General features: G+C 37.4%; 1 protein-coding gene across 1 annotated transcript in view; it reads left to right on the top strand.

Moving 5' to 3' along the window:
* LRRK2 (leucine rich repeat kinase 2) overlaps positions 1 to 26,193 on the top strand; it is a gene marked incomplete at its 5' end in the record, with an annotated part of 171,217 nt that overhangs the window by 39,169 nt on the left and 105,855 nt on the right. The window contains 7 exons of the mRNA XM_045296388.1: positions 1,103 to 1,227; positions 6,032 to 6,144; positions 14,226 to 14,370; positions 14,497 to 14,636; positions 17,924 to 18,052; positions 18,894 to 19,064; positions 24,055 to 24,313. Of these exons, the coding sequence (XP_045152323.1) occupies positions 1,103 to 1,227; positions 6,032 to 6,144; positions 14,226 to 14,370; positions 14,497 to 14,636; positions 17,924 to 18,052; positions 18,894 to 19,064; positions 24,055 to 24,313 (1,082 nt within the window). The remainder of the gene's footprint in view (positions 1 to 1,102; positions 1,228 to 6,031; positions 6,145 to 14,225; positions 14,371 to 14,496; positions 14,637 to 17,923; positions 18,053 to 18,893; positions 19,065 to 24,054; positions 24,314 to 26,193) is intronic.

Below are 26,193 nucleotides of genomic sequence, written 5' to 3'. Positions count from 1 at the left end.
GTCATTAGTCTTGAAAAATTCTATCATGCAATCTCCATCTTCATTTCTATTACCAACACCATAGTTTTCCAAATACTGTTTCTTCCTTTTTATTTCCAATGTTTACATTCCAATAGTCAATAATTACCAATGCATCTTGATTGTGTTATGATTTCAGACTAAAGACATTGGTAGACTTCCTCAATTTTTACATCTGTAGCTTATGAAAGTTGGTGCTTAAAATGGACTACTAGTTGTGTTGATGGGATTTCCTTGTATGTGGAAGATTTTATCTCATCACAGACAGCCCTGTACTTCATGGGTGTTACTGAAATGCCATTGCTTTTGTTCATGAGATTGGAGTGTGATTTATTGAGCCTTTACTGTGTGCTCAGGATGATCCTAACCCTCTATAAAATTAATTTACTTAATTCTTAAATTTTTAAGTTATCATTTGTGGCCTTGTTATTATTACTTTATAGAGGAAGGACCACAAGTTTAGAGCTGGAAGAGTTGACCCAAGTTATTGGCTAATTCAGGATTCAAAATCCTCCTTCACTGAAAAATCGATGCTATTTAATGTTTCTTTTACATGTAGTGTTTTCATAATATGCCCTTTTGGTTTGTAATTTACCCAGACAATGTCAAATTTGCCTCATTTTATGTATTATAAAATGCCAACTGTGGTTCTGCCATGTCTTGGTGATAGGGCCTTGATATCCAATCTCCACTAGTTCATCAAAAAATGACAATAATGTCATCTACCAGCAGGGTGGATGTCAGTGACTAATACACAGATCAGAAAGAAGTTGTTCATTTTATGAAATAAAGTAAGAGGATTTCCAGGTTACTATGAACCTTACTTCTTGAAGTCAAAGCCTTATCTAAGAAAATTAAAAGTTTGAATGCTCATATTGGACATGGGGTCACTATGAGTTGAAGTGGTTTGATTGCACTCAACAAAAACATGCTTATATTAATGAACTCAAATGCATTTACACATGTCCTTCTCTGATTATTGATTATTTGGTTATTTCACTTTCCTCGAGCCTCTTTCTATTTGGTTTGTGTAATCAAGTCAGACTGTACTTTTAATAAGCATGATTTTTTAAAATATCTTCAGCAATACTTCCCTGGACACAATGACAGCAGTGGTCCCCAAAATCATATCAGTGATGAAAAGTCATGAGACATCGTTATTAGTGCAGCTGGAGGCACTTCGGGCTATTTTGCATTTTATAGTTCCAGGTAAGATACGACTTGCTTGATCGTGAAAGACAATAGCAATTGAAAAGGGTTTTTTACTTTTAATGAAATTTCGCCTTTCTGGGCAAAATTTAAAGGGCTGGGTCCTGGCATCCAATGCAAATGCAAATCTCGCCACTAAGTTAAAATAAAAATAAAAGATAAATGATGATATTGAAGAGTTCTTAATTTCCTTATTTCATTAATTTATTCAAAGAAATGCTTTAATTTTACATACATAACCCCCACCCTATATCTTTTTGCAAACTTTACAACCCCCTTGCAGGTTAATTTCCTATGCATATTATACAGGCTATGTAAGTGTGCATATTATTTACATGGACATGTTATTTCTGAAACTACACAGTAACTATAAAGTAAATTGGAAAGCTTTTACCTCTAAGGAGAGGATCTATCTCTGATAAGTCTTTTTCCTGTATGTTGCCATCTCTCTAATTCAAGTTGTTAGTATTTTCCTTCTGCCTCACTTATAGTAAGAACTTTCTAAGTTTTCTGTCTCCTCTCCTGATTTAGTTCATGCCTTCTTTTCTTAGTGGTTGAAATAATCTTTATAAAATGTCATCCTCTGGTCCTTACACATTAAATTCTGTACCTCCACCCACTGTACTATAATTTAATTCCTATTCACACTCACTGCCATCGAGCCATTGCTGACTCATAGCGACCCCCTGTGGGTTTTCGAGATTGTAACTGCCAAGAAATAGAAAGCCCAGCCTCTCTCCTGTGGAGCTGCTGGCGGTTTTGAACTGAGAACCATGTGGATTGCAGCCTAGCTTGTAACTACTCCACAACCCTCCAAATCCCATTTGAAATACCTTCTCTAGTCATTCAACACATATTTATCAAGATCCTCTTATGTTCTAAACTGAGCCCTGGTTTCATAGTGCTAATGCACTTTGAGAACCTCAGAGTTGCCAGTTTTAAACCCAGCTGTGCCGAGAGTGAAGGAGGAGACCTTCCACCCCTATAAGCAGTGAGGGTCTCAGAACCCCACAGAACTACAGGATAGCCCTACCCTGTCCCGTAGGGGCCCTATGAATCGGAATGGACTCTGTGACTGTGAAGGTTTTGTTTTGTTTTTAATGCTTAAACACTGTGATACTGCTGAGGTTTGAAGATGAATGAAAAATAGTCATTAACTATATAAATAGCTGATTACTGGGCAGTATGAGTGGTTCAGTTATTTGGGTAAAAGATTATGATAAAGTTGATGGAGGCAAAAAAAAAAACAAAACCCCAACATCTTTCAGAGGGAAAGGTGAGAGCTGTGATATTAGAGTTAGAAGTTAGAATAGGGCTAGCCTGGTGAAAACAAAACAGAAACAAATGGAGAAGGGCATTTCAGCTGGGAGCGAGGACAACGTGTTCAAGTGTGAGTGAAATGTGGGGAGAAGAGCGGCTGTGTGTGAATGTGGACAGACCGAAACAGACCTCAGTGGGAAAGCCCTTAATGGAACGCTACGAAATGTAGGGCTGTTTTCCCCTAAAAGTCAATTAAAATTCATGAAAACTGTTTGAAAATCAAATTATATAGAGAATGTTTATTGCACAGCTACTGCAGGGAGTCCCTGGATTACAGACAATTGATTGGGTTACACATATTCAATTTGCCTGCAACCTATAGATGCTCTCAATCCTATCATGTTATAATGTTGAGGTACAAAACATCGTTCATAAGAACAAATGGGTGCTACACTATGAAGCATAGCAAAGCATTATTATCATTACGGTATTATTATGTGAAAGTGATTTAAAGTATCTAAATTTTTTTAAGATCTATTTTTTTTCATAGGCAAGTTCACTGTATATTATATATTTAAACAAACATTTGACTGACAATAGGTTTGGACCTTACCTAATTTAGTGCGAATTCTACTTAAAGACAGATTTTGGAATGGAAATCCTTTGTAATCCAGAGACTGCCTGTATTTTAATGGCTGGGGACTCCGATGTCCCCTGTGGCGTCAAAAGCCCCGTGGATGGGCATCTGTGCCCATAACGATTACAGCTGTAAGTTCGCGTCAGTTTGATGGCACTCGACTGCATAAAAGGCGACCCACGATGAAGAGGGTCCAGGAACGGAGAGGGTACACTTGAGAGACGTTCAGGACACACACGCCCGGTCTTTGTGACTGGGGAATATGAAAGAGGACCTTCTCTTTGTCCTGTCAGATTTCTAATTCTTTGGAAGCCCAATTATTTTATGCCCTATTAAAATGAGACTTTCTAAAAGATACCATTTTTTGTAGTCACATTTTTCAGTATAACATTTTTCTGAATATAAAGGTATACTCAGTGTTCAAAAGCAGGGCTTCCTTTAAGCTTCTTTTCAATGTTTTATTTATTACTATTGTTACCATAAATAAAAATAACTATCAAACAAGTACTTCTTGAATTGAATCATGCTACTCTATTCATAGATATCAGTAAGCTTTTAAAAACATCATTTATAGGTCTGTCCTTACTAAAAATATTTTTGTAAACCTTCATCTTGAATTCTAATTTTAGATTATTTCATATAGATATGAAACACAACAGAAGGAAACACTGCCCAAACATGTACTATCCTCAAAATTGTTCCAATGCTCGAGCAAATTGTTGCAACCATTATGATAATGACTTCTTTTTCACTGATCCACTGTTTCACCACACAGATTTGGTAAATATGTTTACCAAATATAAGTATACATATATATGACTTTCAAAGAGTTTGTGGAAAATCCCATTATCTTTTCATGCCAGTTTTTCACTAACTTTTAAAGCCCCTTTATATAGAATTACAATTATTCTTAACTGACCATTAAAAAACAAATCATGTAGTTAATAAAATAATGTATTATATTTAAAAAATAAGCTTTGAATATATTTTTTTCTTTTACTATTTCAAATTGATCCTACAGCAACTCAAAGAATGTTCTGAGGACTAATTAAATCACTAAAGTAACTAAAAATATATTGATTAAAAGGAGTCCTGGTATTGATGTCCGGTAAGTGTTGGGTTGCTTGCTGACTACAAGGTTGGCAGTTCAAACCCACTGACTCCTTTATTGTGAGAGAACGTTAAGGCTATCAGTTCCTGTAAAGATTTACAGCCTCAGAAAATGGATATAAAACAATATATTTTACTTAAGTAAAATAAAAAAAAATATTGATGGCCAATAATAATTTAGATTACAAGTAACCTTGATAATAATTTCATTATTGTATTATTATACACATACTTTATGTATGGGCACATTTTAGAAATGTATTAGTATATAAGTTCATAACAGTATACAGATACAGTTTATAAACATCAGAATATGAATATATTTCTTGATGAGTAAACATTTATTCATGTACTTTCTCCTGGTGCCTACACCACAACACACCACAGCCCAGCCCAGCCCAGCACACCATGCCACACCATACCATATCACTGTAAGCCAGTGAATAGGATGCTATCACTATTCCCATAGTTTTGAGGTTGGATGTCATTTTTGGTTTGGGCATGCTAAGTTTAGGTGTCTTTAACGTACTTGAGTACATGTTTACTGATTTTCACTAGACCGTAGTCAGGTTTTCTTAATTGTAACAGAGGCGAGCATAAAAGCAAATTCATCTAATTCAGAAACAAATCCAGAACTCACAGCGCATCTGGTGTTGCAGTTCTGAAATCTCTTTCAATCTACTGCTGCCCACTCTCTGCTTTTCTATCTCACTAACTTATTGAAGAGATCGACCTAATTGCTTTTATAAAGTAATAAAAAAGATCCAATTATTTTAATCAAATTTCCCAGCGGGTTATATGAAATATCTGTTGACCATTCTTTCTTCTCTTAGTGTCAATTCTGGAGGCAATAAGTAAAAATTCATTAAGAAAGAAGATTTCGAAGAAGTTTATAGAGGAGATTGAATAGGGATCTAAAACCACAATGATAAGTGCTACAGGAAGAATCGAGTTACTTAGGCAAGAGACTCGGGAGTATGACAATTGTGTTAAAAATCCACTTATTATCCTCTGTAACTAAAATAATAACGAACAATATGAAAAACTCAAAATGTTTGTCAGACCTGGAGGTCTGCTTTTTAAAGACTACCGCCAAGAAAACCATATCGGGAAATTCAACTCAGTCCCCACACATTGAGACCAACCGGACAGCACCCTACAATAGCAATAATGGTCTACAGTAACACTGATTTTTTTCAACTTCTAGTTTCTTCAGTGTTTTAACAGAGTTCATCTATAATGTAACTGAATAAGGAGTATGTTTCCTTTATAGAACTTTATACCAGTACAGCCTTTCAGAGGTCTTTAAATAATAAACAACATGCTCTTTGCCATCCTAATACTGAAACGCAAATCTCAGTGTTTTCTACTGTTCCATCCAGTTGCTATTTTAGCCTGCATTCATGTGACCTTTTCATTGCCCACATAACTCAGCTTTTTCAAATTGTCCATTGTTGCATGAAAATCTTCCAATTTCTTAAGCCATAACCCACTCAAAAAAAAAATAGCGTCTGTTACAGAAAATTCTTCCATCCTGGTAAATTCTTGCTACTTTAAATTCATAAGCATTCATAGATACACTGCATTTATTTTCAGTGCTGAAATTCCATAGAAATCTATAGGGATTATTTTTGTGATTGCAACTACATTCTAGGCAATGTACTATAGTTATATGGTTTGTTAAGTAGGATCAGTTCTGTAAGTGAGGATCTTTTGAGCTTCAATGTTTATGAGAAAATATTCATTAATTTACCAATTTATTCATTGACTTCTTTATGCATTTGTTTTTGCACGTAGGCATGCCAGAAGGATCCAGGGAGGGTGCTGAATCACAGCACAAGCTGAGTACGGTTACAAAACAATGCTTCCGGAGTGATATCCACAAACTGGTCCTGGCAGCTTTAAATAGGGTATGTTGCAAATAGGCCTTTTGAGTTTATGCTGGAACTAGAATTCCTTCCCCAACACTTTTATTGGCCTATAATTCACATATCATACCATTCAATGGTTGAATTACATCAAGAAGAGTTATACAATCACCTCCACAGTCAGTTCTAGAACTTTCCCTTCATTTTTGTATTCATCAATATTAGTTCCCCACGCCCCATGTCCCCTGCCAGAGCTCTCAGGAACCGTCAGTCCAGTCACTGTCCTTAGAGATCTACCTAGCCTGGATTTCATATGCAGAAAATCATAAAAAACAAACACAAACAAACAAAACTATGCAGCAATAACAAAGTAAAACACATTAAAACCTCAACAGACAAGAAAGTAGAACATTTAAAAAAGTAGAACAAATATCAATGTGTCATAAGGGAGATCAAATGATAAGGTGCTGAATTGTAGTCTAACTTCATCTGCAACCGTCCACTTTGCGAGACATTCTGCATTATGGCAAGGCTTAGAATGTTTTTTAATTTGGGGAGTTGGGAGAGATTTTTTAGTTTTCAGACCTCATTTTACTGTGATAGTAAGAAGTTATGTGGTTAGAGCTACCACAATGAAAATAGTGTGAGTGCTGAAGACAAAATGGGTACATAAGTACATGCAGTGAAGAAAGCTGATGGTGCCCAGCTATCAAGAGATATAGTGTCTGGGATCTTAACGGTTTGAAGATAAACAAGTGGCCATCTAACTATGAAGCAACAAAGCCCACATAGAAGAAGCACACCAGCCTGTGTGATCATGAGGTGTCGATGGGATCAGGTACCAGGCATCTAAGACCCAGAACAAAATCATACCCAAGGTGAATGGGGTGGGGAGCATGGAGTGGAGAACCAATGCTCATCTGCAGACAGTTGGACATCCCTCTTCAGAGGGGTCACAGGGAAGAAATGAGCCAGTCGGGGTGCAGTACAGCACCGATGAAACACACAACTTTCCTCTAATTCTTTGGTGCTTCCTTCCCCCTCACTATCATGACCTCAGTTCTACCTTACAAATCAGATTAGACCAGAAAATGCACACTGCTACAGACAAGAGCCCACAACACAGGGTATCCAGGATAGATAACCCCCCACTCCCCCAGAACTAACAATGAGAGTAGAGATACTAGGAGGATTATAGGAGGGTTGGGGGTGGGGAATGGGGAGAGAATGGGGGAACTGATCAGAAGGATCAACCTATAATCCCCTCTCGGGGACGAACAATGGAAAAGGGGGTGAGGGGTGATGGAGGATGATGTAAGATATGAAAATAATAATCTGTAACTTATCAAGGGTTTTTGAGGGAGGGTGGCTGGGAGAGGGAGAGGGAGAGGGAAGAAATGGGGAGCTTATATCAGGGGCTCAAGTGGGAAGAGAATGCTTTGAAAATGATGATGGCAGCATGTGTGGAAATGTGCTTGACACTGGATGAATGTATGGCTTGTGATAAGAGATGTAAGAGTCCCCAATAAAAGTATTTAATTAAGAAAATAATGTGAGTGAATAGATGAGTCCTTTCAGTGAAGTGTATCGTCAGCTACAGGTTTAGACATGGCTTCCTTAATTTCAAGCACCTCCGACCACTTAATGAGCTCAAGTCAGCACATCAGAAAGAAAAGCCAAGTCTGACTTGCAGCAAGGCCTGATGAGGGCTGTCAGGTTTCCTTTGGGTCCTCCTGTCCAGTGCTTTTAGCTTTCTTTTCTCTGATGAAAGATTCAGTCCTTGAACAGGCACAGGAAGAGACTCTACTTTGATGCTTTGCTTGTTTTCATCCTTTTCTTCCCATATAATCACTTTTGGAATGGTTTGGTGTGCACGGGTCCTTCCCATTTCTAGGCATTTATCTATGCTTCTATCTATAAATATCTATGCATATTTGTGATATATTGAAATTACAAGTATATCTTGCTAAGAGTGAAAAAAGAAGAAGACAGAAATAACCTTTAAAGAGTGAAAAGTCTTGGTGCAACTATGGTAGTTTGGGGATTAGCATAAAATGAATTGAGTCTTTCTAGCAGATATGAGTAAAGATGTAAAGAAGAATCAAGGTTAATGTTGCCTGACAGGAAGAGAGCATTCAAGGTAATTAATGCAAATAATCTCTTGTGATTTGGTATTCTTAAAAAACCAACATGAATTAATAAGTAGCTGCCAGAGAGAGAGGTTTACAAATTCAGCTTAAATTGAACTTTATATTTTTGCATGATACGTTTGAGTTGTTTAAACTAAAACGTTAATATGCTTCTTGAATATAGCTATACATTTGGTTAAATTTAAGACCACAAGTATTGATTGAGAATCAGGTATGTGCCAAGACTGTGTTGTAGGTAGTGGAGAGAAAAACCTAATCGGCTTGGTATTATTCTGGAATGAGTTCATAATCTGCCTCTAGGGAATTGCTAAACCAAAAACTAAACTCACAGCCATCGAGTTGATGCCGACTCATAGCAGTCCTACAAAACAGGGTAGACTTGTCTCTGGGAGTTCCCTAGACTCATTATGGGAGTAGAAAGCCCTGTCTTTCTCCTGCCGAGTGGCTGCTGCTTTCAAACTGCTGACTGTGCAGGTCCACAGCCCATCGTGGATTTACCCCTGTACCAGAGATGCATAAAATCAGATGTTATACATGAGCACTTATGAGGCATACTAGCTTTGTGAACAGTATTCTGAGAACACAGAAGAAGAAACAGTTACTTTTGTTCATGGTATGTGTTGGAGCAAAACAAGAAGTAGCAGAAGAGCTGTATGCATAATACTGGTTACTGTTAACCAACATTTTCTAAAGTTGTTGTGCATAAGTATGATATCGTGGAAGGAGTCACGACAGCCTGTTCTTCCAATAAGAACTTTAAGGGTTAAAAATCATTTGACTTTAGCTTTGTTTTGCTGTCTAGGAGGAGGGGTCTCCAACCTTTTGTTCCATGATAACACTGGAGTAATGCCTCACTCATACACAGGGACTATCAGCTGGTGGCGAGGAGTTTTCACTATCATGTAGGCACATCACAGGGGTGCAGGAATGACAAGATCTTATATCAGGAAGATTCCTATTATTACTCCTGTGTTTTTTCACCATAACAAAGAAAAAATGTCCTGAAAGATGTAAGAGACTCCTGTAGCTTTAAAATCCAGAGACTGGAAATAGCAGTGAAGAAATCAACCAGTACATTGCAGTAGGCAAATTTGCTGCCAAGATATTTGTAGAGCTTTAAAAAGCTGAGATGTCAGTAGGATGACGGAAGTGAGCCTAACCCAAGCCTGGTCTTTTCGATGACTTCATAAACCCGCTAAAGTTGAATCGTGAAAAAGGAAGATGAAAAGAATTGATGTATTCAAATGGTGGTATTGGTGAAGAATATTAAATATATTATAGACCACCAACAGAATGAACAAATCAGTCTATGAAGAAGTGCAAGCAGAATGCTCTTTGGAAGTAAGAATGAAGCGATTTAACCTGCTTCATTTGGCCATGTCATCAGGAAAGACCAATCCATAGGAAAGGACTTCATATTTGGTAAAATGGGTAAGGTCAGTGAAAGCGAGGATCATGGTTCAATGAGATGGTTGGTACTATATCCTTCACAAAGGACTCAGATATACAAACAATTCTGAAGATGGTACAAGGCTGGGCAACATTTTGCTCTACAGGTTAGATGAGGTGGAGCTTCCTTGATGGCAACTAACAACAATGAGAAAATTCTGGGCATGTCTCATTGAATAAAATTTATAGACATCAAAGGTTTTAAGTCCCAATTCTGCAGGCAGTGAAATGAATTATCATTCACTAGATTAAGTGTCATCTTAAGAGTGGAATTTCAAGCAAGGTAGAATTTGACATTCAACTTTGATTTGAAAAGCAAAGAAAGGTATTTGTTAAAGCAAATGAATGTTTGGGGAGAAAGCATTCCAAAAGTATTCATATTGAATTTAAAATCTCTGTCTGGAACATTGTTGTTCCACTGATGCCCTGATCCTTTTAGCTTTTTTTACAAAGATGATAACTTCCAGTAACCTGCCCCATATTGTTTATGGAGAATAAGTACAAAATAAGGCTTCCCACATTTTGCCTGTGTCTGTGCTTTGTATGCATCGATGCTACTGTTGTGTTCAGCCAGGGAACCCAGTAAAGGAAAATCAATCTATTGTTAAAATGGAATCACATCAGAGACTGAAGATGGTCCAAAAGCTTGAAACAAAATGCACCTATATTAAAAAGATATTGATGTATTTAATTCAATTGTAAGTGATATTTAGTAACAGAGTCACTTAAAGAAGCAATGTTAACAACAGATACATTGAATATGAGTTAAGTACTCAAATTTCTAAAGGGCTATTTTAAACTCAACTTTGAGGTGCAAAAGACTTAAACATATCAAAACATAGCCCTTCTTTTTAGAGCAAATAAATTATTCTTTAAAAATTTAAGTAGACATCATCTATGTGCCTCTAATAAAACTATTGATAGTTTTGTCTGAGCTAGTTAACTGTAAAATGTTTGTGAAAAATTTGATATGCACAGATAACCTGTAGAATTTTGAGATAAAGAGATAGTTCATATGAATTAACCCTAACGTACATTAACCCTAAATATACTACAAAATACTAGTAGCTAAAACATTGTGACCCTAGCACCAGAAGAGAGATTAATGCCATAGTTATGATCAGGAAATACACTCAAATACAAATATGGAATTAGCAGGTAATATTTCTCAACCACTGGGGGAAACGTATTATTCAATAACATGTTGGGACAGCTAAGTCTTCAGTCATTTGGGGAAAACAAAGGAAACTATGTTTCCAACAGACTCATGCTAACATATAATTAGAGATTCCAAAAATACCCCACTGCCCTTGAATCAACTGCGACTCACAGCAATAGTGTGGGGTTTCCTGGGCTGTGTCAATCCATCTCGCTGAAGGTCATCCTCGTTCCACTGCCTTTCTACTTTCCCAAGCACAATGCCCTTCTCCAAAGACTAGTCTCTCCGGATAATATGCCCAAAGTGCGTGCGATGATATCTTTCCATCTTTACTTCTAAGGCACATTCTGGCTGTACTTCTTCCCAGACAGATTTGTGTGTTCCTCTGGCAGTTCATGGTGCTTTCAGTATTCTTCACTAGCACCATCATTTAACTGCATTAATAATTCTCCAGTCTTCCTTATTCCATGTCCAACTTTCACATGTATATGAGATGGTTGAAAATACAATAGCTTGGGTATGATATATACCCAAAGTCCTCAAAGTGACACTCTTGCTCTTTAACATTTTAAAGAGACCTTGTGCAGCAGATTTACCCAATGCAGGGCATCCTTTGAATGACTACTGCTTCCATGAGCATGTATTACTTTTAGTAATGTACTAATGCATTACTTCCAATGTATTACTAAGAAAAAAGTCCCCAAATTTCCATAACTATTAAGTACTCACCAGAGACAGTTTTTTAAAAACATGCTAACATGCTGTGATGAACTGTTTTGATGAAATTAATGTATCTCCATGTTCTCATCTCCTATCACCTAATGTAGTTTATTGTAAAGTGTTTGCTTTTGTAGCCCCAATTATGTGTAATTTTCTAAAAGCTAAACGTGTGGCCTGGAATCAGAATTTGAACCTAGCTTTGCCACCTTTAGCTTGTGAAAAGTTAAATGTATAAATATAAAAGTAATATATATATATAAATATATACCATAAAATATAGATAACTGTGTTTTTTCTCCTAGGATCTTAATGGGGATTCTAGTCTGTGTCATTCATATAAGTATTCAGTGCAGTTCCTAGCACACAGTAAGCTGAACATTAGTCAATATAACTACTTATATTAGTTAATGAACATTATATTAGTTAATGAACATTAGTTAATCTAACTACTATTAGATTTATGTATGTCTTTTAAACCCTGACTGTTTTTCTCCTCTAGAAAAAAAAAGAAATGGCCTTCGTAGAATTCTTGTACTGTGCACAACTAGTAGCAATCAAGTCAATTCCAACTTGTGGTGACCTCATGCATGTCAGAGTAGAAATGTTATGCTCCCTAGGATTTTCCATCGCTCAGTTTTCAGAAGTAAATCACCAGACCTTTCTTTCAAGGTGCCTGTAGTATGTATTGGGCTACAGTTTGAAGGTCAGCAGTTTGAAACCACCAGCCACTCCACAGGAGAAAGTCTTTTTACTCCCTTAGAGAGTTGCAGTCTTGGAAACCCACAGGGTAGTTCTCCTCTGCCCTGTGGGGTTACTATGAGTCAGGATCGTCTGCGTGGCAGTGAATTTGGTTTGGGTTTGGTCTGGGTTCATTCCAACCACCAACATTTCAGTTAGTAGTAGAGTGTTTATCATTTGCCCCACCTAGGACTCTTGAATACCTATAAATTTTATAAATTTATTTTCTGTAAAAAGTTTAGAGTAAAGAGGTTGAAACACACATTGATTAAGATACTGGGTTTTTAAGGCACATATATTTATTTTCAAGTCATGGTTCTGATACTTAGTAACTGTGACTTGGGCTCCTGTTCCCTCACTTTGAAAGTTTATTGAGCTCTCTTTATAAGAACCCACTGCATGCTGATGGGCTAAATGAGGTAATGCGTGTAAAGAGTTTAGAATAAAGAGTAAATCCTCAATTAGTACTTTCTATGATGAGTGACCGGGTTCCATTTCACTGGCTATGCGTCAGGCTTCAAGATCAAACATCTTTGCTTTAGATTGCATCTCTTCCATTTATATTTGACATGGCACTTAGGAAAGTAACTCCGCCTCTCTGAAGCTCTGCTGGAACCCTGGTTGCATAGTGGGCTGTGCATTGTGTGGCAAACCACCAGGTCAGTGGTTCAAAACCATGAGCCATTCTGAGGGAGAAAAATGTGTCTTTCTAGTCCCTTAAAGAGTTGCATCTCTGAAGCCCACAGTGGCAGTTGTAGCCTCTTCTGTACAGTTGCTATGTGTAAGAATTGATTCAATGGCTGTTAGCTAGGTTTTTATTGATTTTAAATCTCTGTTAATTTATCTCTAATGCAAATAGTATTCATACATAGGAGAGTAATTCAGTATACATGGCCATTACGGTACCCACGTGCACAGGTTTTTTTCAAACAAAACCTGTTTAAGCATGCCTTTGTGATCAGTGGATGCTCACAGAGATTTTCTTGAGTAATAAAGCCCCAAACCCCAACCCCACTGACAGTCAGTCAATTCTGAACCATAGTGACCTCATATAGGATAACCAAGGCTTTGCAAATCTTTATGGGAGCAGATTAACCTCATCTTTATCCCTCTAAGTGGTTGCTGGATTTGAAACACCAACTTTTAGGTTATATTTTCAATTGAAATGGTGGCTTCTGAGGGCATCTGCTGGGCCAGTCAAAATATCAGAGGCATCTTATGAAACAGAAAATTCAAAATTAGCTGTATTGGTAAGAAAAAGGCCAGGGTGGTTTTTTTCTATCATGATAATGCACCTATTCATTCTTCAAGGGTAGTAAGGCTGTCTTATAAGCATTTCATTGGGGAATTTTTCTCCGTTCACTCTACAGCCCAGATCCTGAACCTTCAGGCTTATTTTTGTTTCCCAAACTTGACATTTTAAAAGGAAACACAATTTGAATCCCTCAAAGATGCCCAAAGTATTTTGATGTGGAAAATCAAAGATCCCAGAATTCTTCAGAAAAGGAGTAGAGATATGGAACATAAACTTCAAGAATGCCTAGATCAACATATGTTGGGAAACATTAGCTTCACATGTTTTACATTCTTGCTTAATCATTTTCTATTATCTAAAGCAATACTTTTTGACCTACACTCATATTTCGTGAGATTGCTGTGTAAAGATAGTGCAAAATTTTGCACAGTGCTTCCCACAGAACAGATTCTGAATCTACATTAAAATGATAACTCTTACCACTAATAGTAAATCAAAATAGTTATCTAGAAGAGAGGAGCGTCAAGGATCCTAATTTATATTTGGGCTTTCTGATTTATATTTTATCAGTCTATAACTATTATTTGACTAAATTAAGTATTAAGATCTCATTTTTAACAGTAAATTGTCTTAAATATCCTTTTGGTTTTAGTTCATTGGAAATCCTGGAATTCAGAAATGTGGATTAAAAGTCCTTTCATCTGTGGCACATTGTCCTGATGCATTAGAAATATTGTCCCTCGAAGGTGCTATTGACTCGGTACTTCACACACTGCAGATGTATCCAGATGACCAAGGTCGGCACAATTTAAATTATAAATCGAGAGTATGTTTTTACAAGTGTTAGTTGTTAATTAAGTATCTTTAATATTTTCTTCAAGGTTTAAAATATTACTATTGTCTATTCTTTTCTCCTATTCTAGAAATTCAGTGTCTGGGTTTAAGCCTCCTAGGATGTCTTTTTATAAAGAAGAATTTGCGCATAGGAACTGGACACCTGCTGGCCAAGATCCTGGTTTCCAGTTTGCACCGATTTCAGGATGTGGCTGAAGTGCAGATGAGTGTATGTGCCCAATTGTGAAGCAATTGAGGGGCTTGTGCATCTTTCTTTCTCAGAGCCGTTTACAACTCCCATTATCATCATTGGTGGTCTTCTGGTTAGCGCAAAGCCATTTAGCATGTCATCATATTTTAATTACAGAAGGTGAAGAGGATTGAATCGAATCTCTAAAGATCCTGAGTTTCATAATCAAATCCCTAAAATCAGTATGTTTGTTTATCTTTGTCTTTTCTATAAAATAGCAGAGAATGGCATTTCAACAAGCTGAGTTTTATGCTCTTAGATTTTAGATAAATAAAACTTTAAATTATTCAAAAGTTTGCAATTCTCTGTGTACTTATGTTATTAGAAAGGTTACTTACTTTTAATAATGGCCTTCTGATTTTCTTTTTTTTTTTCAGTGAATCAAATATTTTTTAACATTTTTCATCAGGCAAAAGTTTAAATGTGGTATAAAAGTCTAAAAGTTCTTATAAGGAATGCAAGATTTAATCTAAAGTTAGTTAATTCAGGAAGGGGTAAGGAATAAGTATTCCAGACTTTCTTATGTCAACCAAACAAATTATTTCTCTATCAAGAAATATTGTCATAAATGGCATCATTGACTGGGGAAAAAAATATGGTATCTAGTCTCTGCTCAGATATTCTTAGTAATTGAAACAATGTGTGTAAAGATATTTTTTTCATCATTAAATGCTGGGCAACAGCAAAAACTTATAGATGAAAAGAAACAATACAAAACAAACAAACAAAAAAACAACGTCCCTGCCATCTAGCTGACTTCACCTCATAACAACCCTAGAGTCGAACTCGTGTGGTTTCTGAAGCTGTGAATCCTCACAAGATCAGAAAGCCTCATCTTTCTTCACGGGGCAGTTACTGGGTTCCAACTGCTGACCTTGTTTTGAGCAGCTTAATGTAAAACCCATTATCCTACCAGCGATTCTCAAAAGAAACAGTGGGTTTTATAAATCCATGTTAATCCATGTGCTTCAATCTAAGTTAACAAAAGTCCAGGTAAAATTGATCAAATGTAATCCCAGGGAAAGGAGTTCACAAGTATGGAAATTTCTACTTGTTCCCATCTCCTCCTCCCCCAAAAGGATCCAACAGAATGTGGAAATAATAAGAAAAATTCATTAGTGTCACACACAAAGAAAATTTTGCTATAGATTATTCAAAAAGGGCTACAGCAGTGCTTTAAGAGGGAACTGGCAGGTGTCAAAGCAAGATTCAGCATAAGCCAACGGTTAATGCCAGATGGATTTTGGCTAAAAGCAGAGGATATCAGAACTATGTTCACCTGTGTTCTATTGCCTACACAAAGGAATCCAACTGTTTGTACCCTAGCAAACCTGGTAGCATGGAGAGGAATGAGAGTTCTAGACACCTCATTGTATTCACTCAGAACCTGTACATGGTCCAAGCAGGCAGTTGTCTCAAAGAGAACATGGGCTGCTGTATGGTTTACAGTAAATAACAAACAAAAAAACAAATATACATCAGGCTTGTCTCCTTTCGCTGTATTTATTCAATGTGTGTGCTAAGCAAATAATCCAAGAAGCTGGACTATATACAGAAGAATCCAGCATCAGGATTGGAGGAAGGCTTATCAACAACCTGTAATATGCAGATGATACAATCCTACTTGCTGAAATGGCATTTACTGATAAAGTATGTATTACAACTCAATTAAAAGAAATAAAAATCCTGACAACTGGAACCATAAGCAGGATCATGATAAACAGAAAAGATTGAAGTTGTCAAGGATTTCATTTAACTTGTATCCACATTTAACTTGGAACACTACTGGAAGCAGCAGCCTAGAAAACAAACAAAACAAAACGTATTGTATTGGGCGAATCTGCTGCAAAAGCACAGGTAGCCCGTTGAGAGTTAAAGTGCCTGATTCAAGCCCGAGTATCATTACTCATGAATCATCTCATTTGCCCCATGTGACAGCTAGACAGTGAATAAGTGCAATCAGAGGAGAACCGATGCTTTTGATTGTGGTGTTCCTTAATCGCACCTGAGAAGGAGGAGGCTTTCTGCTGTGTGAAGATTTATAGCCTCAGAGCCCCTATATAGGATTGTTGGGGTGACCTGATGACGGTATTGTTTTTAATAAGCTAAAATGGTGAGACTCCGTGTTATCAGGAGGTAGCAGCCCCAGAAGAAAGGCGTCCTGCTTGATAAAGTCGATGGTCGGTGAGAAAGAGGTAGACCCTCCAGGAGATGGGTTGACACAGTGGTTGCAACGTGTGTGGGACTGGGCACTGTTAGGTTCTGTTGTACCATGAGTTGGTCACTGTGAGTTGAAATCTACGTGATAGCACTTCACCACAAGTAGAAGCCTCAATATTTCTGGATCAATTTATCCATGTGTAACTCTTAGGATCTCTATAGCAGAGGGAGAGGACCCTGGTGGCTCCACCAAGTAGGATCCAGAACCAGCTGGTGGTTTTGAACTACTGACTGTGGGTAGCAACCCAGCTCGTAACTCACTAAGCTACTGAGGCAGAACAATACCGCAGCTTCAAAAAGTTTGTGGAAAAATTCCATTATCTTATCATTCCATTTTCCTCAAACACTTTGAAACCCTCTCGTGCTTTAGTCAAAATTTCTTTCATTCTTTAAAAGATCACCTGCCTGGAGATCCCAGACAACTCTTGGGGATGTGCTTGTGGTGTTTCTCCAATGATGACTGATAAGTTTTCTGTGAGTTATTTCTATAAAAATGTAAACCTTGGAGTGCTCCCAGATTTTCTTCCACACGTACTCAGCAGGCTAGGCTCTCACGCTCCCTTTGAAGTTAAGATTTTATAAGAAACAGAAGAAATTTGGGAAAGTACTGGCCTATCTGGAGAATCTGACATGAAGTTTTGGAATAGATGTTTGATTCTCCTGCTCAATGCGCTTCTGTGGCTCTGCTGCTCTGGTCTGACCAATAACTGCTTTTCGTTCTGTGGGGATTGGCTCAAGCAGGAGTCTTTGAAAACAAAAATTTAGAGGAGCAAGTTTTTCACTGTTTTTCTGGGAGATGATTTCCTAATTATCTTTTTATTCTCTGTCTACTATAGTCCTTAATGATGAGAGAGAAAGGATAATTTCAGGGTTATTTCAACATTTATAACTTTAAATAACAAACTCAATAAGTCTATCTATTTAGTTAAGTAAATATAAGGTTTTAAGTATCTCTGCTTTATACTATTCATACTACAACCTGTTTTGTGTCATTCATTCATGTCACAAATAGCTTATGTTATTTATAATTTTTATTGTACTTTCAGGGATTTCAGACAATCCTGGCAATACTTGAATTGTCGGTATCTTTTTCCAAGCTGTTGGTGCATTATTCATTTGACTCAGTAATATTCTATCAGATGTCTTCCAGTATCACAGAACAAAAAGATCAACAGGTACTATGTGTTTTTCAGAAGTATGCTAAATGTTATATATGAAGTAAATAAAAATATTGTTTCAAAGGTTAAAATTCATACTCACAGCTCTATTCCACATAAAATGTGTTTAAACGTGGCTCTGCCATCACTGGTCAGCTTCAGATAAGTTCCCACAGTAACACACTTGTCTTGGTCTTGTTAGGGTGCCTTAAATAAAAACGTACGAGCAAAGCAAGTGATTTCCTATGCCAATTAAACTCAAGGTAGCAAGATAGGTTCAAAAGTTATGGTGACTGTTTTTGGTGATTCATAAAGAGTAATCTTGATCTATTTTCTTGAAGGACCCAGCACAATCCCAAGAGTGTAATAGGAAAAGTCTTAAGAAATTGAACACTGCAGTGGTGAGAAAAAGGCCAGGAAAGTTGAGATGAGAATTGCTCTCCCATCATGACAATACTCCTGCTCAATCTTCCGGGGCAGCAAAGGCTGATGTATGGGAATTTTATTGTGAACCACAATCCCATTCCCCATACCGCCCTGGTCTTTCCAGTGAAAACTTCATTTTGTTCCCGATATGCAAAAAACATGTAAAAGGAACACAATTTAAGTCCTTTGAGGGAACTGAAATTGCCATGTTTATATGATATGAATGAAATCACACTGAATTTTTCAGGGAGGGGTTAGAAGATGAAAACTCGCCTTCAGAAGTGTATAGACAGAGATGGAGGATCTATTGAGAAACACTAGCTTCATAATTTGATATTTCTGCTAAATAAAGATTTCTATAACTTTGAAGAATACTTTAAAATTTTTCTTCATATCTTACTGATCTAATATTCATTTTCACTCTTATTTTTAGTTTCTAAATCTTTGTTGCAAGTGCTTTGCAAAACTAACTATGGATGATGAGTTAAAATGTGTGATGCTAGAGAAAGCTTGCGATCAGAATAACAGCATCATGGTCGAATGCTTGCTTCTCTTGGGAGCTGATGCGAATCAAGCAAAGGAATCAACTTCCTTAATTTGTCAGGTAAATATCCAAGGCCTCACCGTTGTTTTTCTCCATGACTTGACTCAGCCATTGATTGTGTACAGACATTTCATTATTCTTTACTTATGAGCTTACTGGTTTATTGCACAATGGCTTAAGTTACAGTCAGAATTTCAAAGGTAATAGAGTCGGCATTATCCAGTCAAATCCTTCACTTTACGCATCTCCCTAACTATCTTTTTATATGCATCTCTCTTCCCAATGTTTTTGGGAAGCATTTGTTCTCAGTTTTAAGTGGTGCTGTAGGTGAGGGATTAGGTTGCTGACCCCCAGAGTGAGCTGACCAATCCCCCAGTTTGCTCCCAGGAGAAAGATGAAGCTGCCGTATGTGGTCCCATCGGGATTTCTATTCTGGGAACCCTGTAGCATGCTACGAGTTGGACTGACTCCACGGTTGTGGCTGTTTTCCGTTTTGCACCAGTTTCTCTGCCTAGGAAGTGCTCCCTTCCGGACAACCACATGTGATCACACTGCTTGTGCTCTGCACACTTTTATGGGCACCTTTCATAGGGGCATCCCTGTTATTGCCCCTCTGCGAAGTTGTGCATACAGTTCTCTGGTGGTGAGAATGGTTAATCAGCTTGGCTTTTAACCAAAAGGTTCTAGTTCACCTAGCGGCACTTTAAAGAAAGCCCCTCAAAAAGGTGTGGTAATCTACCTTCCAAAAGAAAATCAACCACTGAAAACACAGTGGAGTACAGTCTTACTGAAACACATAGGGGGTTACCATCAGTCTAAAGGGGATCAAAGGCACCCTGTTTTCCTTCGTTTGTATGTTGTGAAACACTGTGGCCCTGATTTCTCTCTCTCTTTTTCCTCTGGTAACATGAGAATATGTACCTACTTGATCAACACTCTCTACTTCCTTCAGTCTAGTAAACGTTTGCTCTTCTTAATAGAGCCTTTTTCAAGTCTCCAACCTCCCAAACAAAGTTAAGAAGTACGACTTCTATAAAGCCCACGACGTTCAGTCATGTTCTCCTTCTAGATCAGTGGTTCTCACCTTCCTCATGTCGTGACCCTTTCTTACAGTTCCTCATGTGGTGGTGATCCTCCAACCACAAAGTTATTTTCGCTGCTACTTCATAACTGTAATTTTGCTACTTTTATGAATCGGGCTACCCCTGTGAAAGGGTCGTTCAACTCCCAAAGGGGTCATGACCCACAGGTTGAGAACCGCTGTTTTAGATTGTATGAATTATGTCACTATAAGAAGTGTACAGTTTCCATCTTTGTGTACCTCAAGATATCTAATTTATAATTTTATCTAAAAGATATATTGAACAAACTTCTCTCTAAACTGCATTACCTGTATTTCAGATTTGTCTTAATTTTATAGAACTTAAAATTTATATTGGCATGCAGGCAGAACCAAAAATATTTTCTAGAAATTTAATAATATTTTAACATAGTGCCTATGTAGATTTTATACATATTATTAAGTAATTAAAACTATTGTATTTTTGAGAAATTTACTCCTTAAATCTTAATTTATTTAATTTCTTATTTGCCAGAGTGTGGATTCAAATAGATTTATTAGCTGTGAGAGTCCATTAGAATGAATTAAGAATTGGCATTAAAAACAAACTCATTTTCATGAACTATTGTGCTGATGTGAAAACAAAATGAATAATTAAATTATTTAAGTTTAGTCAAATTTCTTTTAATGAAACAACTTTTAAGAAAGATGCTTCTCTATTACTAATGATAATTAAATTATTTCCTCCTACATAATTTAGTTAGTTGTTATTGTGAATATTTGAAAGCAGGTCATTCTGTTAATATTTTTTGAGAATGTTGAAGAACAACAACAACAAACCAGTCCTCTACCTTACAGTTCTTATTAGGGAAGCAAGACTAATACAATAGTATTAGATACAAGTAGGAAACATAAAAAGTGTTTTATATTTCAAGCTAGTTTCTTTCTAAGTGTGTGTTTGTTTATATGTGTAGGAGGCAGGGAAGGAGATAAAACAGATCACCCTAGTGCAAGGTCAAAAGTAAGTACTCTGACTTGGAGATAATATTTGATTGGACCATAGAAGAATGCATTTGTGGTTGAATTAAAAGTATTTTGTAATATTTTGATGAAAGTATACACAGCAAAACAAGTTTCCTTCAACAATTTTTACATGTATTTTTCAGTAACATTATTTACAATCTTCACATTATGCTCATTATTTCTGTTTTCGTTCTCCCAAGGAGGAGCCCTGGGGCCATAGTACAGTATGCATTTGGCTCCTAATGGGCCTTTCTACTCCCATAAAGAGTTCCATAATTTTGAAAGCCCACAGGCTGTTATGCCCCATCCTGTATGGTTACTATGGGTTGTCATCCACTCAATGGCAATGAGTTTTAGTTTCACTGGCCCTCAATCATATCATCTTTGCCTAGATGGTGGTTGACCCTATGGTCTCATGTAGATGATTTTTTAAAGGAGTCTGATACTCATGGGAGAAAGACAAGGCTTTCTACTTCCGTCAACAGTGCTGGAAACTCAAGACGCAAATCTACCCTGTCCTATAGGGTTGCTAAGGATCAGCATCAACTCGATGGCAGTGAGTGATACCCATGGATAGCATTCTTTTCTTTACGAGTTCACTTGCTATTTATCTAAAAGTTAACTTCAGATATGTTGGGTTCAAGGTTTAAAGATTATTTTAGAGCAATAGTCTTGGGTAATCCTACTGACTCAACTGGTCTGATAGCTGAAATTTTTGGATAGTTTTAACTTTGGCCCCACAGTTTTCTCTCTTTTTTATAAGGATCCATCTATTTTATCGCTGATCAGAAGTTTCGGTAGTGGTAGTTGGGCACCATCTAGTTCTGCTCTTAGGGTGGAGGAAGCAGTGGTTCTTAGTGTAGATAATTAGACTTTTAAAACAGCCCCTTCTGTGAACCTTGGGTTTCCTTCTTTCTCTTTGCCCCAGATGGTAGAGACAAATAGTTGTGTCTTTGATGACCACTCATGTGATTGAGTTTTCAACTTTGTCTCTTCCTTGCTTCCATCTTTTTTTCTGTGCTCCTTTTTTTTCTTCATGTCTTTGGGTTTTTGTTATAAATAACATTTTATTGTATTTTTGGTGAAAATTTACACGGCAAACATATTTTTCTTTGTATTGTATATGTTCTATTATAATGGTTATATTTTTAAAACTGTGTCAGCATTCTTATTATTTTCATTTCTATTCAATAACTTCTCTGTCCCTAGGCCACCCATTCTTGTTCATGTTTCTTTATGGTAACTACTGCCAGCTGGTCTCATATAGATACTTTTTTAAGAGTTCAGTACTTGCTGATTAATTCAAGAAGCAACCTGTTGTTTAGTTGAAAGATGACCTCTAGGACCTTCTTTCCACTAAATTCCCTTTGGGCATTTAAAGAAGAGTTTTAGTGATTTTCTAGTTGTATTAATTTCCCAGGCATTGTGCTAGGCTACAGGAATACACACTGGATTGCTATTGTCCGTGCTTTTACATTCTAGTGTAGAAAAACCAGACACATGACTGGTTGAGTGTGCAAAGTGCTAAGCTAAACTAGCTTCCCATTCTATTGCACTTCAATAAGCTGAGCCTGAAAGACGAAGGACTTGTGTAACACTGGGGAGTCCGAAGCATGGACTCTCCAGTATAAGAGGCTATAAAGCTGTTCTTCACAAATAAACATATTTTTGGTGGCCGAAGAGCTGAGAAAGAGATTTAGGGCAACAGAAGTAACATATAAGAAGGTTACACATTTTGAGAAAATATGTATTGTGTTTTGAGGAGTGGCCTGAATAAGAGGGATTTTAAAAAACCGTACAACAAGGCAGTGAATTGATCACATCTATATTAGAAGGTATACTATTTCTGAAAAGTGGTTGAGACTAGCAGTCCAGCAGTGGGTATCAATCACCACAGCAAGGTTTCCCTTCCAAATCCCTCGGACATACTTTAGCTCTGGAATTCCCTTTAATTCAGGGAATTAATTGGCCACAACCTTCTTCTCTCTTTCCCCTGATACCCTTGGTGCCAGACCCAAGCAGGCCCTGGGTGTCTTCCCCTGCCTTCGTCCCTGGCTCTGGGGCCGTAGGTTTGGCTTTACATCAGTCTTTTTCGGTTTGAACAGATTTCATATCTTTTTAAAATGTTTCATGTTAAAAAATTTTATTATAGGATTTCTATGAGGATTAGAAATCCTGTGTTATGGAATATAGTACAATATCTGGCATATAATATTTCTGTTATCCATTACTTTCAACTTGGAGTTGAAAAACATCATCGTTCTATTACATTTCAGTAAACTGTTCCTGTGTGGGGCTAGTGTGCTCTTCTATTAGTTATTCAGGTGTCTCTGCTAGTTATACACCCTCTAGTGTTTGTGGTACCAAGCGTAAGTACTGGCTCTTTCGGAGCACATGCCCTAGAAACAAAATTCAGACGATGGCAGAAAATTGAGATGTAAGGCCCTTCTTTGTGGAAATTTAGATTGTTGCCTTGACGAGTTCAAGAAACCCCGAAGTGTATAATGAGTATCTTCTGTACACGACATTATGCGAGTCTGTGACATCTTACGGTCATTTTTTTCTGTATCAAAGATGAAGAGAAGTAGTATTTTCTGCATTGAGTAAAAGGCAGTTTCTCAGATGTGTTTCAAAGTGCCTGTGGAAGCCTAGGAGTAGAAGCAGCTAGTGTACTTGTTGGCGCCTCACCGAGACCTTCTTACCCCAGGTCCACAAGCTTTTATTCCTCACGTCACTTCTTTCATGATGACTCGCAGGTGACACCCTATTTGCTTTTTGCTACTCTGATATTTGTGGGATTAATCTTATTTTATTTCCCCAGTCTATTTCAAGGGTCATTTTGCCTTGTGTGTCAATTTGCTGTAATCTAATTTGAAGGGAATGGAGAAACATCAAAACAGCTTCCAATTGCCATTTTTACAAGAAAGCAGAATAGGTGTTTGATCTACTTGCCTTCTTCTGCCCTAGGTGTGTGAGAAAGAAAGCAGCCCCGAGCTGGTGGAGCTGTTAGTGAAGAGTGGACCCCGTGAACAGGATGTGCGGAAAGCCTTGTCGATCAGCATCGGGAAAGGGGACAGTCAAGTCATCAGTCTGCTCTTACGGAGACTTGCCCTGGACCTGGCCAATAACAGCATCTGCCTTGGAGGGTTTTGCATGGGAAAAATCGAGCCCTCTTGGCTTGGTCCTTTGTTTCCCGATAAGACATCTAATTTAAGAAAGCAAACAAGTAAGTATCAACCTGAGGGAAGGTCTTGCTCCTAGACATACTTATCAATATAGTTATGATTTTTTTTTTACTATTTTTGTATTTAGTTCTTTTTCTTTTGATGGCACTCAGCATCTCTCTAAATTTCACTCGTTTAGGTTGAAATCTAAGGCACACATATTGAGAAGGTTTGAATATCTTCTTAATGTAAGAATTTTACTTTTCCAAAGAGACAGCAAATATGTCATAAAAAGTGAAAGTAAACTCATAGCAGCTTTATGAAGAGTTGTTTTTCTTTAATAGTATTTTATTTCTTACTAAAAGTGCGATGTTTATTTTAAAAATTGGGAAATATGGGGGCAATATTAGAAAATAAAATTTATGTATTGTATCTTTTATATATACTTAACATGGATATTTCACTTTTCCAAGATTTTCCCTAAGTTTTTATATGCTTGCATTTACATATACATTTAAACAAAGAGGTAAGCACACACATAGCCATGCACACAAATGAACACCTGTGTTGGGCTGTAGTGTGAGTGGCTGGTCGTCGGAAACCACCACCACTGGTCAGGAGCAGGACTGGGATTGTACGCTTCTAAACAGCTCCTGGCTCAGGACCCTCCAGGGGGTTGCTGCGAGTCAGCATGAACTTCATGGCAGCAAGTTTGTGTTTTCTTCAAGATTGTATTTATATTTTCAAGTGATTGTTTATTGTGTGCATAGTGTGTATACTGATGATAGACTATCGTCATCCTCTGACAGCATTTCCATCTCCATCACCCTCTGATTTACATATAATAAATGTTTTTAACATTCGAGCTTCCAGCTTTTCCCCTTTGCCTTCATGTCCATTTCTGTTCTCATAGTGATCACAACTCCAGGTCTTCACCTAAAGAATGACTTGCTAATTACACATTTGCATAACACATCATATTCCTGGTGCTTCTCCAGGAAAGCCCTCATCCTGCTTAGTTACCAGTCTTTTATTCCTCATCTTCCGTCAGATTGAGCTTCCAAGGAAAAGTGTCAGTCAAACACTGGCAACAACAAAACTGTGGTAATAAATGATGTAAAACTTAAGAAGCAAGTATTTACCAAAATAAATAGTGCAGATAAATTTTGTGCATTCATGTAGTAGAATGCTTTGTGCCATTGGGAGGAAAAGTACTGGCAAATCAAAATACCTGTTATAGAATACATTTTAAGTGAAAAACCAAAGGCAAATATAAATTATTTTAGTCCACTAAGGCTGATGAAAACAATTAGAGTCGTGATCTGATCTACATAATGCTATACTTTTCTTCTAGTTTCTAATATTAGTTGCAATGCTTACACAGAACTCACAGGCATTATTCATGATTAAAGGGTTTATTAAGAAGTTGACAGGTTGTAATGCAAGTGAGAAATGCTCAGGATAGAGATTTTTGTTAGGACACATTACAGTGTTCTTTCAGGGCTGCTAACAAATGCCCCAAGGACATGCCACTCTGCTTTAAGCCTCAGTCTGAAGGCATTCAGCTCCAGCCTTGAGAGTCACAAATCCAGCTTTGTTAATTAAGGATCCAAGTCACCCCACTGTAGTAAGTTGCAACCCAAAGGCACTTGGCTTCGCTTCCATAGGTCAGCTAGTCCCACAGTTAAGTGCCCTGAGGCACCCCACTCCAAAAACCAGCTTCCCACCTAAAGCATTCAGCTTTACTGTTTATGGGCTGAGAAGTCCACCACCCTGAATAAGGACGACTGAAGAAAAAGTAAGTTGAATTATGTTGCTGATGAAAAATATTGAAAAGTACCACGGACTACCAAAAGTGCAAACAAATCTGTCTCGGGAGAAGTACAGGCAGGATGGTCCTTAGAGGCAAGAATGGCGAGACTTCTTTCCACGTGCTTTGGAC

The sequence above is a fragment of the Echinops telfairi genome, unplaced genomic scaffold (genome assembly GCF_000313985.2).
Source record: "Echinops telfairi isolate 266 unplaced genomic scaffold, ASM31398v2 ScPeMD7_7406;HRSCAF=8444, whole genome shotgun sequence".
Lineage (NCBI taxonomy): Eukaryota > Metazoa > Chordata > Mammalia > Afrosoricida > Tenrecidae > Echinops > Echinops telfairi.
The sequence above is the reverse complement of the archived record's forward strand: the minus strand, read 5'-3'. Positions and strand labels throughout refer to the sequence as shown.